This window comes from Pithys albifrons, chromosome 19 (assembly GCF_047495875.1).
Source record: "Pithys albifrons albifrons isolate INPA30051 chromosome 19, PitAlb_v1, whole genome shotgun sequence".
NCBI lineage: Eukaryota > Metazoa > Chordata > Aves > Passeriformes > Thamnophilidae > Pithys > Pithys albifrons.
Window position 1 is genome coordinate 8,793,388 of NC_092476.1, and position 15,675 is coordinate 8,809,062.

The 15,675-nt window shown below is 49.1% G+C and overlaps 1 protein-coding gene across 1 annotated transcript in view; it reads left to right on the forward strand.

Moving 5' to 3' along the window:
* The first annotated feature begins 607 nt into the window (after positions 1-607).
* The window catches only part of TBCD (tubulin folding cofactor D), a 118,300-nt gene continuing 103,232 nt past the window's right edge, over positions 608-15,675 (forward strand). Inside the window, exons 1-8 of the mRNA XM_071573866.1 lie at positions 608-693; positions 2,508-2,698; positions 5,868-5,918; positions 6,111-6,208; positions 6,896-6,997; positions 8,596-8,742; positions 9,519-9,574; positions 12,887-13,019. Of these exons, the coding sequence (XP_071429967.1) occupies positions 2,527-2,698; positions 5,868-5,918; positions 6,111-6,208; positions 6,896-6,997; positions 8,596-8,742; positions 9,519-9,574; positions 12,887-13,019 (759 nt within the window). The 5' untranslated portion in view covers positions 608-693; positions 2,508-2,526. The remainder of the gene's footprint in view (positions 694-2,507; positions 2,699-5,867; positions 5,919-6,110; positions 6,209-6,895; positions 6,998-8,595; positions 8,743-9,518; positions 9,575-12,886; positions 13,020-15,675) is intronic.

Here is a 15,675-nt window from a genome sequence, read left to right on the forward strand (position 1 = left end):
TTCCCTCTTCCCTTCCCCAGGGGTCCCTATCCCTGTTCCCTTCCCCAGGGGTCTTATCCCTCTTCCCTTCCCCAGGAATCTCTATCCCTGTTCCCTTCCCCACGGGTCCCTGTCCCTGTCGTCACCCCCGGGTGCCCTTCCCTGGGTGTTCCCATACCCAGGCCCCCCTTGCCTGGGTGCCCCCATACCCAGGCCCCCCTTGCCTGGGTGCCCATTCCCGTGTCCCCCTCCTTGCCTCTATCCCCGGGACCCCATCGCTGGGTGTCCCTGTCCTTGCTGGGTATCCCCAGGGTGGGTATCCCTGCTGGATGTCCCCAGGGTGGGTGTCCCGGGTGGGTGTCCCTGCTGGGTGTCCCCATCACTGGTGGGTGTCCCCAGGGTGTGTGTTCCTCTCTAAGGTAGCGGTGTCCTCACCCCATTCTGGCTGTGTCCCCATCCCAGGCAGGCGGTGTCCCCTCCAGACTGGCTTCGTCCCCACCCCAGACTGGGTGTCCCCACCCCAGACTGGGTGTCCCCACCCCAGACTGGGTGTCCCCGCTCCCCGCCCGGAGGGGCCGTGCCCGCTCTCTCTCTCTCGCTTTCTTGTCCCTCCCGGCTGCCGTAGGAGGCGGGCGGGGCCGCCGCGCGGGGCGGGTGTGCCGGCCATTGATCGTGCGGGAACGCTGGTCATTAATCGTGCGGGACCCGCGGGCGGTGGGTACCGGAGCCCCGGGCAGCGCCGGGCGGTGGGTGCGGAGCCCCGGTCACTAATCGTGCTGAGCCCCGGGCATCGCTCGGCGGTGGGTGCGGAGCCCCGCGGGGCGGGACGGCGAGGAAGGAGCTCCGGTGGGGCCGCGGGAGGGGCGTGGCGGCCGCATGGCCGGGGTGGGATGGGGTGTGAGGGACCGGCCCTGCCCTCCCCCGTGTCACAGCTCTGGCCCTGCCCGGTGTCACAGCCTCGGACGGACCCTTCTTTGTGTCACAGCGTGGCCCGACCCTCCCCTGCCCAGTGTGGCACCGTGTCCCTGTCCCTGTCCCTGTCGCAGCCCTGCCCTGTGTTACAGCTCTTGCCCGGTGTCACAACCACTGTCCCTGTCACAGCCCCTGTCCCTGGCACAGCCCGGTGTCACAGCCCTGTCCCTGTCCCAGCCCAGTGTCACGTTCCTGTCCCTGTCCCAGCCCGGTGTCACAGCCCTGTCCCTGTTGCAGCCCTGTCCGTGTCCCAGCCCTGTGTCACAGCCCCTGGCCCTGTCCCAGCCCTGTCCCTGTCCCAGCCCAGTGTCACAGGCCTGTCCCAGCCCGGTGTCACAGCCCTGTCCCTGTCACAGCCCTGTCCCTGGCACAGCCCGGTGTCACAGCCCTGTCCCTGTCACAGCCCTGTCCCGTGTCCCAGCCTGGTGTCACAGCCCTGTCCCTGTCCCAGCCCGGTGTCCCAGCCCGGTGTCACAGCCCCTGTCCCTGTCCCAGCCCGGTGTCACAGCCCCTGTCCCTGTCCCAGCCCGGTGTCACAGCCCTGTCCCGTGTCCCAGCCTGGTGTCACAGCCCAGTGTCACAGCCCCTGTCCCTGTCCCAGCCCGGTGTCACAGCCCTGTCCCTGTCGCAGCCCTGTCCCGTGTCACAGCCCGGTGTCACAGCCATGTCCCTGTTGCAGCCCTGTCCGTGTCCCAGCCCTGTGTCACAGCCCCTGTCCCTGTCCCAGCCCTGTCCCTGTCCCAGCCCAGTGTCACAGGCCTGTCCCAGCCCGGTGTCCCAGCCCTGTCCCTGTCCCAGCCCTGTCCCATGTCCCAGCCTGGTGTCACAGCCCTGTCCCTGTCGCAGCCCTGTCCCGTGTCCCAGCCTGGTGTCACAGCCCAGTGTCACAGCCCCTGTCCCTGTCCCAGCCCGGTGTCACAGCCCTGTCCCGTGTCACAGCCCGGTGTCACAACCGTGTCCCTGTCGCAGCCCTGTCCCTGTCGCAGCCCTGTCCCGTGTCCCAGCCCGGTGTCACAGGCCTGTCCCTGTCGCAGCCCTGTCCCGTGTCCCAGCCTGGTGTCACATCCCTGTCCCTGTCCCATGTCCCAGCCTGGTATCACAGCCCTGTCCCTGTCGCAGCCCTGTCCCGTGTCCCAGCCCGGTGTCACAGGCCTGTCCCTGTCACAGCCCTGTCCCGTGTCCCAGCCCGGTGTCACAGGCCTGTCCCTGTCGCAGCCCTGTCCCGTGTCCCAGCCCGGTGTCACAGGCCTGTCCCTGTCGCAGCCCTGTCCCGTGTCCCAGCCTGGTGTCACAGCCCAGTGTCACAGCCCTGTCCCTGTCCCAGCCCGGTGTCCCAGCCCAGTGTCCCAGCCCGGTGTCACAGCCCCTGTCCCTGTCCCAGCCCGGTGTCGCAGCCCTGTCCCGTGTCCCAGCCCGGTGTCACATCCCTGTCCTTGTCCCGTGTCCCAGCCCGGTGTCACAGCCCTGTCCCTGTCCCAGCCCGGTGTCACAACCGTGTCCCTGTCGCAGCCCTGTCCCTGTCCCAGCCCGGTGTCACAGCCCTGTCCCTGTCGCAGCGCTGTCCCTGTCGTGGCGATGGCGGGCGCGGAGGACGCCGAGGACACGGAGCAGAGCACGGAGCACAGGACGGAGCGCGGGGTCCTGGAGAGCTTCTCGGAGAGCCGGGAGGTCTCGGAGCTCATCGCCGGCCTGCGCGGAGCCTTCGGGGAGCTGGTGACCCGTGAGATGGCCCTGGAGCGCTTCGTGGGTGAGCAGGGACAGGGTGCAGCACCCACTGATATCACTGAAAGGTTTTGTAATAGAATCATAGAATGGATTGGGTTGGAAAAGCCCTCCGAGATGATCAAGTCCAACCCTTGATCCAACCCCACTGTGATCACCAGCCCAGGGCACTCCGTGCCCTGGGCTGGTGATCACAGTGGGGTTGGATCAAGACGTGGTGGATTCTCAGTGCCACATCCATAGAATCACAGAATCCTAGAATGGATTGGGTTGAAAAAGACTTCCGAGATCATCAAGTCCAACCCTTGGTCCAACTCCAGTCCCTTTACCAGATCATGGCACTCAGTGCCACGGCCAATCTCAGTTTAAAAACCTCCAGGGATGGGGAATCCACCCCCTCTCTGGGCAGCCCATTCCAATGCCTGAGCACTCTTATGTATCATTCACCTTATTGTTGCCAAAAAGGGGCTAACCTGGTTTGTTTTGGGTCAGTGGTAATGCTGGGACTGCATTCAGCAAGAGATTTGGTTTTTTGCTTGTTTTCTCCCCCCATCCTTTATTACCTGGTACTTAATGATTGTAAATAAAAATCCTGGTCTTAGATCTCAGAAATCAGAATTCTGACCCATGTTCAGCCTCCAGTTTCCTATTCAAATGCAAGCTGTAATTCAGGTAAACTTTATATATCTATCAAATAAAGTAATTTTTGTACCTAACTACTGGTTAAAACGCACACATTTTGCATTTTAAAGTGGCAATTTCATATTTTCACTCTTCCATTTCCTAGAAGTGTGAAGGGGAGCTGAGTCCATACAGATCATGTGTTTGTTTGTGAGTGGAGATACAACTTGGATCTGAGTTTTGTGCCACCTGATGGAACCTGTTGTGCCCCTGGAAGGGCTGTAATGAGGTGCCTGTAGGGGTGTCCTGGGTAATCAGCCTGTTCCAAGGCACAGCTGTGTTGGATCAATGACCAGGTGATTGCCAACAGTTAATTGAGCACTTAATGAATTCACAAACTGAATTTAGCAGAGTGGCTTTTTGCAGCTGCTTTTGCAGAGTGGTGAAATTGCCAAAACTTCCAGGCAAAATATTGACCAGCAGCAGCATTTGTGGCAGAAAGACCCCCCAGGTAGGCAAACAATGGGGCAGAACCCCCAGATCTGGAGATCTGACCCTGCAGAAGTTCCTCAGTAGGATTATTCTGGTGAGTGAACTGGCTGCTCACTTGAGGAGCCCCGTGATGACAGAAGTCCCCAGAACACCCTCACTGGTGTGACCCTTCAGTGTCACTGGTGAAATCTCGGATTCCAGTGGGATGGGAAAAGCCATTGCTGGAGGGATCTTGATGTCTGAGAGGCATCATCCACCCCAGCAGATGAGGCTGCTGTGCCTCTCTCTGTCACATCATGTGTGCTGTCTCTGGGTGTTTAAATTGCCTTTATGAGCTTTCTGCCTGCATGTCACAGGCTCAGTGTACTGAAAATTGACAGGTGCTGTACAGGTAGCTCAGTATTGGGTTAGAATATTTAGTGCTCTCAGCTGTCATTTGATCCTTCTTGAGCAAAATGTCCCAAATCTGGTGAGAGGCTCAATGTGTGGGCTGGAATGCTGAAACTTGGGGAATACCTTTAATCTGCATGCAGAGAATACAGGGATCACCCATTCCAGAGGTTTTAATGGGGGATTCCAAAGGGTTCACAAAAACATGTGGTGCTCATGTTTTGGTGAACAATTAGATACAGAAGTTTGGGAAACAGTTTAATCTGCAGCTACAATTTTGTAAGAAAATGAGGGAGGATTGTTTTGAAAGAATAGTCTTATTTCTGTTTTAGGTTCATTCTCTTCAGCTTTTATATTTATGGGTTTCTGTTACATGGCCAGGCTGGGATCTGGGGAAAGAATTTGCTGTTAAATTCTGCTTCTGCTGCAGTTCCCTCTGGAATGGGTCATCCCTGTGTTCTCTGCATGCAGATTAAAGGTATTCCCCAAGTTTCAGCATTCCAGCTCACACATTGAGCCTCTCACCAGATTTGGGACATTTTCCCCAAAAAGGATCAAATGACACCTGAGGGCACTAAATATTCTAACCCAGTATTGAACCACGTGTTGGTGGAGTTTGTGTTCACTAATTCTGCTGTTTGCATGCAGCTTAAGGCGTTATTTGAGTTAATTACACTGGGAAGTTAGTGATGATTAGGAGCTCAGGTTTCCCTTTGGCTGGCATTGTGGCATCCCATGGAATTGCACGAGGACAGTGTTGGACAGGTTGGTGTCCTGACAGTGGTTGTGCAGTGTCATCCACTGGTCGAGTTGGGTCACACCTTCAGTGTAAGTGTTGGTGTGGCAAGCAGAGGAAAGGCCAGAGAGCAGAGTTGTTTGAGGGAGAAACAAATGCAGGGAAAGGAGAGGTTAAGTAGGTTTTAGTTTTCTATTTAAAAAGCTGTTTTGTGACCAAATAGCTACAGTGTCCCAGCCCATCTCTAGTGCAGCCCTGTATCACTTGATGAGCTCTTTGGGAATCCAGTTTTCATTTCTGGCTGATTTTTGTTGATTTTGGGTTTAAATTGAAAAGCTTTTATGTCTAAAAACCCTGGCAAGTTGTTCTTAGTTTTTTTCAATATTCAATTTCAATTTCTCCTTCCTTGAGTCAGTACCTGAAAAGAAGAGACAATATTAATGGCAGAAAAATAGAGTGACTGTGAACAGTTTTGAGGAGCACAGATGGTAATAGCTGCAGTTTGTGTTTGTCCAGGTTAAACTTTGTCAAGGATTCTTTGTTCTTTGCTGAGTAATTCCCTGTATTGCATTTCAAAATAAAAATGTAGCTCTGAGGGTTGTGAGGAGCACCCTCAGCTGCAACGTGGTGCTGTGTGGGGTGTTTGCTCCAGTCAGGTGGCTCACAAGGAAGAGGGGAGAATTCTGCTGTGCCTGTACCCTGTGTGAGTGCAGATCCTCTGGGGTGGAACTGCAGCGTTGGGAATGACAGCTGGGGGTGACAGTCCCATGTGTCCAGGGAGCAGTGTTTTCTGACTATATTTCCCTAACTTTTCCACCTCTCTTCCAGGTGGTGGCAGCCCAAGGATACAGGAATCTTAAGCTAAAGCTGTCCAGAGTCAGGGGTGTCTCACAGTTAAGGCCTGTAAGAACCTTTTATGAGAGTAGTTTATCACAGATACCTTTTCCATTTGCAGGTATAATGGACAAGTACCAGGAGCAGCCTCACCTTTTGGACCACCACTTAGGTAGGAATGTCATCCTTAAATAATATTTGTGCTTGAAAATCAGTTAAACTCAAAGATCCATATTTGCATTATGAGGTTGCTGTGTCTGATATTACTTACTTTATATATTTACCGTCTCCTTTACTGTTAGAAGGATGAGAAACTGTAAGTGAACTGCTTGTAATGTCACTGTTTTTCCTCTCCTTTCCCTAGAGGGGATGATGAATTTCCTGTTGGATATAGTACGGGACAAAGGATCTCCTCCCCCTCTTGTTCACCTGGCCTTTAAATTCCTTTACATCATTACAAAGGTAAAACCCATCAAATTCAATATCCTGTAACTGAGGTGTGTAAGTTACCAGTATTTTCTTTGTTATTTTCAAAAATATTAAAGTAAATAAATATCTGAGTAATGCAGTGAAATATTTTAAACTGTACTGTGAAACCTTAGCTCTCTTTTTTCTCATTTTTATGATGGCTTTTCTTATTTAATGACCCAGAGTTGTAAACATCAAGGTAAGAATGCAAAATATATTGCAGATATTGAGAGATTGAGTGATAAAACAAGAGTCATAATGTTGAAGAGTAAAGTATGACAAAGAATTAGATGGATTGAGGAATTTTCATCCGTGCACAAGGAAATGTTTTTGGGCTGTGAGGGCTGAGCACTGGAATAGGTGGCTCAGAGGTGGTGGGATCTCCATCCCTGAGTATTGGACACCCCAAGGACTTGGTCCTGGGCACTCTGCCAAGGGTGACCCTGCTTTAGGAGGGCTGGACTAGACAATCTCCTGAGGTTTAAAGTGAAAGAATTATCATTTCATGAATTCTTACTGTTTGTAAACACACGAACATCTCAAGGCATTCAAGGCCTTAATTAGTGTCCTTACCCTCCCTATGACATGAGGATCCTAATCAAGAAGGTCCTCAGGGGTCTGTCCTTCCCCCCAGTGTGTGGTGGTGCTGATGGTCACTGATTGTGGCCCTTTCTGTCCCAGGTGAGGGGGTACAAGCGATTCCTGCCGCGCTTCCCCCACGAGGTGCGTGACCTGCAGCCGGTGCTGGATCTGCTGGCGGAGCAGGACCCCAGGGACCCCGAGGTGAGAGCTGGCTCTGCTCCTTGTGCAACTCCCATGGCTCCAGGTGAACAGTGGGAGCAAAAAATCTGGGAAAAGTGTATAACTGGGCAGCTGGATTAGTGTGGAAGCATCATCTCCCTGAAGGAGAGGTCTGGGCTTTCTCTCGTGGGGTTTGGTCCAAGGATTCAGGAGCAATGGCAGTGGAGGTGCAAACCACTCATAGAAGGGAACAAAGTGAAACAGAAGTAGTGAGAAGAGCAGTGAAAGATACTGAACCTCTAAAAGGAATGACTGAAAAATCCTCTTCCTGCTATGAATATCATTAATAGTCATATTAATATTGCTTGAAGTCATAACAGTAAAACTACAGGAAACAGGGGTTTAAGTTTTCTGTATTTCTTAATCACAGAATCATAGAATTAATTGGGTTGGAAAAGACCTCCAAGGTCATCAAGTCCAACCCTTGATCCAACTTCAGTCCTGTGTAAAGAGGCTGGTTTTAAAACCTTTGGGTTTTGTCAAAGTTGGTAGGACAATTTGTGTGTGGATAAGCAAACAAAGATTAATTTTTTCTTTGATTAATTTCATAAAACATTTTATTCTTCCTCAGCCTCTCAATATCTGTCTTCAGATCTGTGAGGGGGTTGGTTTGGGTTTTTGTGCCCTTCCTTTTGAAAGGAGGGAGGTGAAGATTGGAAGAAGTTGCACAATTATGGTACAAGGTACAAACTGGCCTTTTCACAGTATATTCCTGGGTGTAGAAAATAACACAGAATTTCAGATCTTTTCTTTCTACCTGTTTGCAGTTTGAAAAACAGTGCAACACCTTCATTATGTGCCCTGATGTGAAAGGTTTATTTGGCTGTGAATGTTCCGGGCAAGATTTCTGATTCTAAAACATACTTAAGGAAAGAATTTTTTAGTGAATTTAGTGGATTGAGGTCATAGAATATCTTGAACTGGAAGGGGCCCATAAGGATCATAGAGGCCAACTCCAGGATACTGTAGTGCATATTCTTGCATTTTTGAGTAAGGAAAAATAAGAATTACAGAAAGCTTATTAAGGTAGGTGAATTTTAAGGTACATTATCATCTGTTATAAGTAACAAAAGACAATAATTGTATTGCTGCTCTAAATGAAAATATTTTTTCAACACACATCAATTCTGACACTGTGCTGCTGAGCTGTACAGCTTTGAAGCTTGGAAAAAGTTCCCTGTCTGTCTCTCAAAACTCATCTGAAGCTGTTTCAGTAAACCAGTGAATAAAGCAAATAAGAAATTAGGAAGAAGAACATATTTCTGTTATATTTGTGATTAGGGGCACAGTTAGGCTGAAGGAAGGAGAAACAGGAAAATGCCAATGTGCAGTTTTCCTCTGGGAAGGAAACAAACCTGCCTAGATTTGATTCAGGAAGGAGGGTCCATTCACTGTCTTACAGTTCTGTTGTTTGGGATCATTTTTAGTTCTGTCTCCTTTGGAGTTTTAGGACTTTCATGTCTGGAGTTTTCATCATCTTTGAAAGTCCCTTGGGGACAGTGAGTAGTTTGTGCTCTTGGCACTCTGATGGAATAAATTGCAGAAAGTTGAGTAATTATTGTTTTGCCATGGCTTTGCAGACCTGGGAGACTCGTTACATGCTCTTGCTGTGGCTCTCCATGATTTGCCTGATTCCCTTTGACCTGGCCCGGTTTGATGGACACCTCGTGGCAGAGGAGGGCAGGGCCCGGCAGCCAACCATGGACCGCATCCTGGAGACAGCAAAAGTGAGCAAAATGCAGCTTTTGTTCCTTCAGACCTGTGGTACTGGGCTTAATAGTTTGGTGTGTAGTAAACCATAATGTATTCTGATACATATTATGATATATGTCCATATTTTTGTGTCTAATCTGGAAAGAATGTCTCTGTACATTGGGAATCTTCAGCCTGTTGTTTGCTGCTTTAGTGTCAGCTGAGACTTAGTTGTTTTCCCTAATGCAATAAACTGTCTTATTTTATCTGATGTGAACACCTGCCTTTGAGTATGTTCAGCCTTCAGTGTTTGAAAATGCCAGTGAGCTTTTGCTGAAAGCCAAAATTGGGGATTTTTAGATGAAGTCAGTGTTTGATCAGAATGATTGACTTTGGAAGCTGAAGATTTTTCAACAGAGACAAAGTTTCAGTGAGTGTCAGTCCAGGTGGTGACTTGTCATCCCTTTGAGATAAAAAAATGTTCCCCCACCAGGTACCCCAAAAGCTCACACTTTGGCACTTGCAGCACTGAAGAGGTTTGTTGCTTGTTAAGGCTTCAGTAAAGGTGATAAAGCTACTTTGAAAGGCACCAGAAGGGAGACTTTGCCTCAGACATGGTTTGTTTAATGGGAAAATCAGTTTTTTCCTATCTTAAGCTCATTTGTAATCATAATAATGACATAATGTGTTTAATCATCATAATACTTGGAATCATCAGTATTCAGTAGTGTATTGTGTACAATATTGTTGTGTAGTTGATGTTAAATCCCCATGTGTGAATTGTTTCACATCAGCTCTCTTTTCCCTTCAGTGTTACCTGGTTGTCAGTGACAAGGCTCGGGATGCAGCTGCTGTGCTGGTGTCCAAGTAAGTCTGTTTTGTGCTTCCTGGCAGGAAGGGAAAGCCTGGCTGCCATTTCTCCTGCCATTCCTTAGCCTGACATGGCAGTGTTGGGAGGGCTGGAGGTTGCCAGCTGTCTGTGGGATGTTGCTGTTGCTTGGATTGGATCCAAAAGTGTGTTTGTTGTTGGGAATTCTGTTTCCTCTGCTTGCTAGAGGAACAGGAATCTGTCTCAGCTGTCTCTTAACAGGACAGTGGGCAAATTGCCTTCAGGGGCTGGTTTGTGCTGCAGGTTTCAGAAGTGCTTTGTGTTGCTGCTGGGAATTGGTCTCTGTTACTGGCATGGTTCCCTGGTAGTGCTTAAGTTATGTAAAGGGGAATAGCAATGGTGGAATTAATTTTCTTAATTATCCTTCTTGATGCTTTTTTCATTCTCTTGTTCAGGAAGCAATACTGCTGTTTTTGTAGCCTTATTGTTGTCAAATAACTCACCAAAAGGAGCAGGTATGGGATAATGGAAGTTTGTAAATCCCACTGTTTTGCATGGTTGGTGTTCAGGTTTAGGACAATCTGTGACAAGGTGTGGTTGTTGTGACATTTGTTTTGTCACTCCAGTAATACTGACTAAAACAATTCATTAAACCCCTGGTGTGGGTTGTAAATTTGAATAATGAGGTTGTGGATCTCCCTCTCCTGCATCAGTGCAGAGCTGTGATTTGTGATGCACATGGAAATGAGTTACAGAGACCATAGACTGGGACATACACATGTATCTGTATTTCAGTGTCTCTCTGTGCCATGTGTTTGGCCCAGGGGTGATGGATTGGGATTTCCTTCCTCGATCCATTCCTTTGGAGCCGGGAAGGGCCGGCCCTGCAGTGCGGCCGCTGCGCACCAGGGGGCGCTCCTCGCCAGGCTGTGCCCGGGGCAGGGAGGGACTGGGGGACACAGGGGACATGGGGACAGAGGGACACGGAGGACATGAGGACACGAGGGATGCGGGGACAGCGGGACAGAGGATCAGGGAGACGTGGGGACAGAGGGACACAGGAGACATGGGGACGTGAGGTATGTGGGGAGGGAGACACGGGACAGGGAGACATGGGGATGGGAGACACAGGACAGTGGGATACTTGGACAAGGGGACAGAGGGGACAGGGGACAGTGGGACACTTGGACAGGGGGACCTGGGGACATGAGGATAGCAGGACATGGGGTCAGTGGGACACAAGGGACACTGGGATGTGGGAACAACAGGACATGAGACATGGAGTTGTTGTGACACTGGGCTCATGGGGATAATGGAACATGGGGACAAAGGGACTCAGGGACAGCAGGACATGAGGTTATGAGGACATGGGGACAGCGGGACACAGGTGCTGGGACATGGGGACAGTGGGATGTGAAATGGGGCACGGGGATGTGGGGATGGTGGGACACTGGGATATGGGGACACAGACACAGTGGGACACAAGCATGGGAACAGCAGGATGTGGGGACTTTGGGACAGTGGGACACAGGGACAGCAGGGCATGGGGACAAGGGCACAGTGGGTGTGGAAAGAGAGTCACAGCCATAAATCCTGTCATGTTCTTCTCTGGCTTAAGAGCCACAAAATTTCTGGGATTCATTGTATCAAAATAATCATTAAATACAACATTTAGTAGAGCTGAATTAATTGTTATTAGGAGTAAATGTTCACAGCAAACAAGGTGATAGGATGCATTCAGCTGGCTCCAGTACCACGTGTGTAAGGCTGTAATGGCACTGCTTAGTGGACTTATAATTATTTAGTTTATTATGAAAACACCATTTTCAAAATAGCCTGATGATTAAAACGCTTCACCAGGAATTAGAAGGCTGGCTCCAAGGCCTTTCCCTGCTTTCACATCCCCAAAACAGTTTTTTAATGAGCTGAGGTCACTGTGCCATCTTCCTGGAGCTGGACTGTTAGTTGGGTGGGCAGGAACACAACGGTCCTGGGACAGATGGAGAGATAAGATACAGGAGTCTGGCTCTGGAGCACTCTGAGAGGGAAAGTCCCTGGGGAGGAGGAGGAAGTCTGGGTTCTTACTGGTGCTCCAAGGAGTTAGGACTTTCAAGTGAAGTTTAGGAACATCAAGATCCAAGACTTCCTGTTTTCCAGAGTTAGTTGCTTTTCACAGGGTGAAGAAGTGGAGTTTGTTTAATGACTTGTCCTTTCTGCCTGCTCAATGAGTGTTTGCAGCAGGAGGAGATGAGGCTGATCCTTATCCTGCTGTTAGTCTGGAGGTTAGGGCACTCCTTTGGGAAAGAAAGGTTTAAACTCCCTTGGGCCAAGAAAGGGTCTAGGAACCAGCTCATCCACTTCACAGGTCACTTCTCTCACCTGAGCCCTTGGGCCAAAGGCAGCTTCATCCTTGATGTTGTCACAAAACAACCCTCCTGCAATTTAACCCTCCCCAAATCCTCCTTGTTTTGCTGCTGAGCACAACAGGGCCTGGCCTGGAAGCCAATCCATCCCCTCTGCTCACTGTTCCATGTGCTCTGCCAGGCAGTGATTGCTGCAGTTCCCCAGTGACCTGTGGGGGTGGGAAGGAACCCTCCATCAGTGCCCTGTGCTGTGCTGGGTGGGCTTCCCTGTGTGTCCTGTTTCCTCTGGGTGCATGGACAGCAAACTGTCTGAATCCCTGCTGGAGCAGGCCCTGCTTTGGGGGACCCCCTGAGTGACAGAGCTGGAGCTGCTGCCCTGCCTGCAGCCTGGCTGGTGCAGAGGGTGGCTCAGTGTGGGTTTGCACAAGTCAGCCATGCTGAACCTCTTCTTCCCCATCTCTTATCCCATCTAGTGTTAAATAACAGATGTTTGACCTTTTTAGATATCTGAACCCCCAGATTTAGCCCCCCTGGTTACCCATTCTGGGCCTGGCTGATGGCAGGCAGTGGAAAAAGGTCCCCCTGCACTGATTTTCAGATCTGCAGAATGGCTGTTCTTGCTGAGAATGGTGGAGAATCCCAATACTTGTTTCAGCTTTTCACAGACTTTAATGGAGATAGTTTTTCTGTGGGACCTTTGGAAATTTTGTTGCTTTGGATTTAAGATAAATCTTTAGAATCCAAGTTTTAGATGGGTTTGATGTAGTGAAAGTAGAAATTGTACATGAAAGTGAAATTCCAGGCCTTGCTCAGAGACAGAACATCTAAACATAGGATGTTTTGGAGCATTCCCACCCTCAGCAGTTTGGGAAAATACCACTGGGGAATTTTTTTCAGGAACTACAACCAGCTTGGATAGCAGGAAAAAGAGTTTTTATTGAGTGTCATGAAGTCAGTGACTGCAGTGTTTTCTCTTTTCTGTGACAGGTTCATTGTCCGCCCCGATGTCAGGCAGAGCAGGATGGCAGATTTCCTGGACTGGGTGCTCTCCATGTTATCCAAGTCCTCCTCCCAGACCATGGAAGGGACTGTCATTGTGAATGGCATGCTCCAGGCCCTGGTAAATACTGTATTTCCTTGAAAAGATAGAGGGTTGTTTTTATGATTAAAGGAGACTGTTCTGGTAGTTCTTTAATGGCAAATGCACAGAATGGTTCCTGGTTATTAAAAAAGGAGAAATTAATATACAGGTGGAATCTCCTCCCCAAAAGTTTGGTTAATGTACCTTGTATATTTTCTTGAAGTTGTCGTGTCATCACCAAATGAAAATGAAGTTGCCAGTGCAGATACTGATAAATAACTCTCAAAATATCAATTTTTTTAAAATTTGAACTAAATCTTTGAAATAAACTAAAAACTGGAAACAGTACAGAAGGAAGGGTTGGGGCTTCTGTTATAGCAGTGATCTCTCCTGGACTTCTCAGAGCTGGTAGCCAAAATGCAACAGATGGAAGCTGTATCTGTTTTTCTGCATCTAACACACTGATCTCAGTGATTTCAGCAGGCCACACTAAATGTGTTTGTGTCCTTGCTAATCTGAATGAGTTCTTTGTTTAATGCTCTTTCCTTGTGAAGTAATAATGGTGTAGGATTCAAAAGGGACAAATTCTTACTTTGGGCTTTAAAATGTGTATAGCATACATGGGGGAAAAGTCTGCCAGACCTGAAGCACTGCTCTGTGGCAGCACCCCTCTTGTACATCCTAGGAAGGTCTTTTTATAACAGCCTGATTGTAGTTTTACAAAGTGTTGTAGTTTGAAAACTGTTGGGTGGATTTTGAAATACTGGGACAGCAGTTCTGGTGTCTGTGCTGGTTTGGATGCCTGAATATGTTTGGGTGGAATGGAGGAGTTTGTTGTTCCTTCTTGGTCTGGTTACTGACACAGCCAAGGCAGTGCAGGCTGAGGCAGATGATGAGCTCTTGTGCAGTCTTTGCACAGATTTAAGGATTTGCTGGTGTTCGTACAAAGTTTTTATAATCTGCATAAATTTGCTGCTCTTTTTACTGAGTTGCTGAGAGGACTTGTGTGCAGTGTGGTACTAAACATCAAAGCAAAGCTCTGGAGCAAGTGTGTGGGGTGTGGGGTTTTTTTGTTGTCTTCTATTTCCCTCTTGAGCTCTTCCAAATCAGAAGGCAGGAGAACTGATCTATATTTAGAATACCTGAGGCCCTGCTGCTCCAGCAGGAGGAAGCGCTGCTTGTGTGCATTGCAGTGCACAAAAGGCAGAATGATGTTTCATCATTTTATTGTCAGATCTGGAAAGGGAGAGCTCCTGTTTGCCATTCCTGGGGCATGATGAGACCTGCAGGATGTATAATGCATTAGTGTTTTGTCATAATTCCTTTGAGTTTGGCTTTGGCTCCATCCACCTGTTCATTAGTGCGCACTAAGCGAAACAGGTGAATACTCAACAAGTAGAATCGAAACCAGAATGTGATACAATAGACTGGGAGCAGAGCCTGCTGCCTTGCTTTTGTGGGATATTTTTTTTTCCTCTTCCAATTGGTAGATCTGAGTAGATTTTTAAAGCCTTTTTTTTTACATTCAATCTTCAGTTTTTTTGTTTTGTCACTGCGATGTAAGCATGAGTTATGTCATTAGGAGGGAATAAAGGTTTACAGAGTGGGGTGTGTGCAGGTTTGTGTGTGTGTAGGCAGGTTTAAGGAGAGCAGAAAATACTTATTTCAAGAGTTAAATATTATGTATAACTATATTAATTCTTAATCTTTTAGTATTAAGGATTCTATAACACTTGCAACAACAGCATGTTGCTAAACCAAAAATATCAGCTGAAAATAAGTTTTTAAAATAAACCTTTTCTCTTAAACATGCAAGATTCTAACAGTATGTAATATATTCTATTTATTGTATAAACAAGCATGTGTTTATAAATAAATCCTATATACTCTAACATAGCAAGTAATCACTAAGCTGGACAGATCCTCCTGAGGGACAGATAGAACTTGTGTCAACAAGCTTCAAAATTTTTTGCCCTTGGATTCCTCCAGCAGTTTGTTTCTCTAAGAGTCAAACTGCAGCTGCCTGGGCATTTCTTGGTGAACAAGCAGGAGAAAAAAGGCCATTTTTCAGTGTCTGGTCAGTGCAGTGAGGAGGCAGGTTTTGGGAATGGTGCAGGTTTCGGAAACGGGACAGGTTTTGGGAGTGATGTAACCCTGCAGAGTGGGGATAAAACATCCTCAGGTGGGGGCAGAGCGGGGCTGCCTCACACGGGGTCGGTCTCGGGTGGGTGTCGGGGTCGGTCTCGGGTGGGTGTCGGGGTCGGTCTCGGGTGGGTGTCGGGGTCGGTCTCGGGTGGGTGTCGGGGTCGGTCTCGGGTGGGTGTCGGGGTCGGTCTCGGGTGGGTGTCGGGGTCGGTCTCACGTGTCAGGGTGGATGTCAGGTTGGGTGTCAGGTGGGTGTCTGGGCATCAGGGTGGGTGTCAGGTGAGTGTCTGGGCATCAGGATGGGTGTCAGGTGGGTGTCTGGTGAGTGTCAGGTCGGTCTCAGGTGGGTCTCATACTGTGCCACTCACAGTCTGCACTCAGCAAACTGCCCCGAGTGGGGCTGGCAGGGAAAAAGCGCTCAGAAAAGACCCGAAACTGCTGCATTTCAATGAAGTGAAACTGCCAGGCAGGACGCAGTGAGTGCTGGCCGGGGCTGCCCTTTGATCTGCCTCCTCCTCGTGGCGCTGGGCCTGGCCATCAGGTGTGTGCT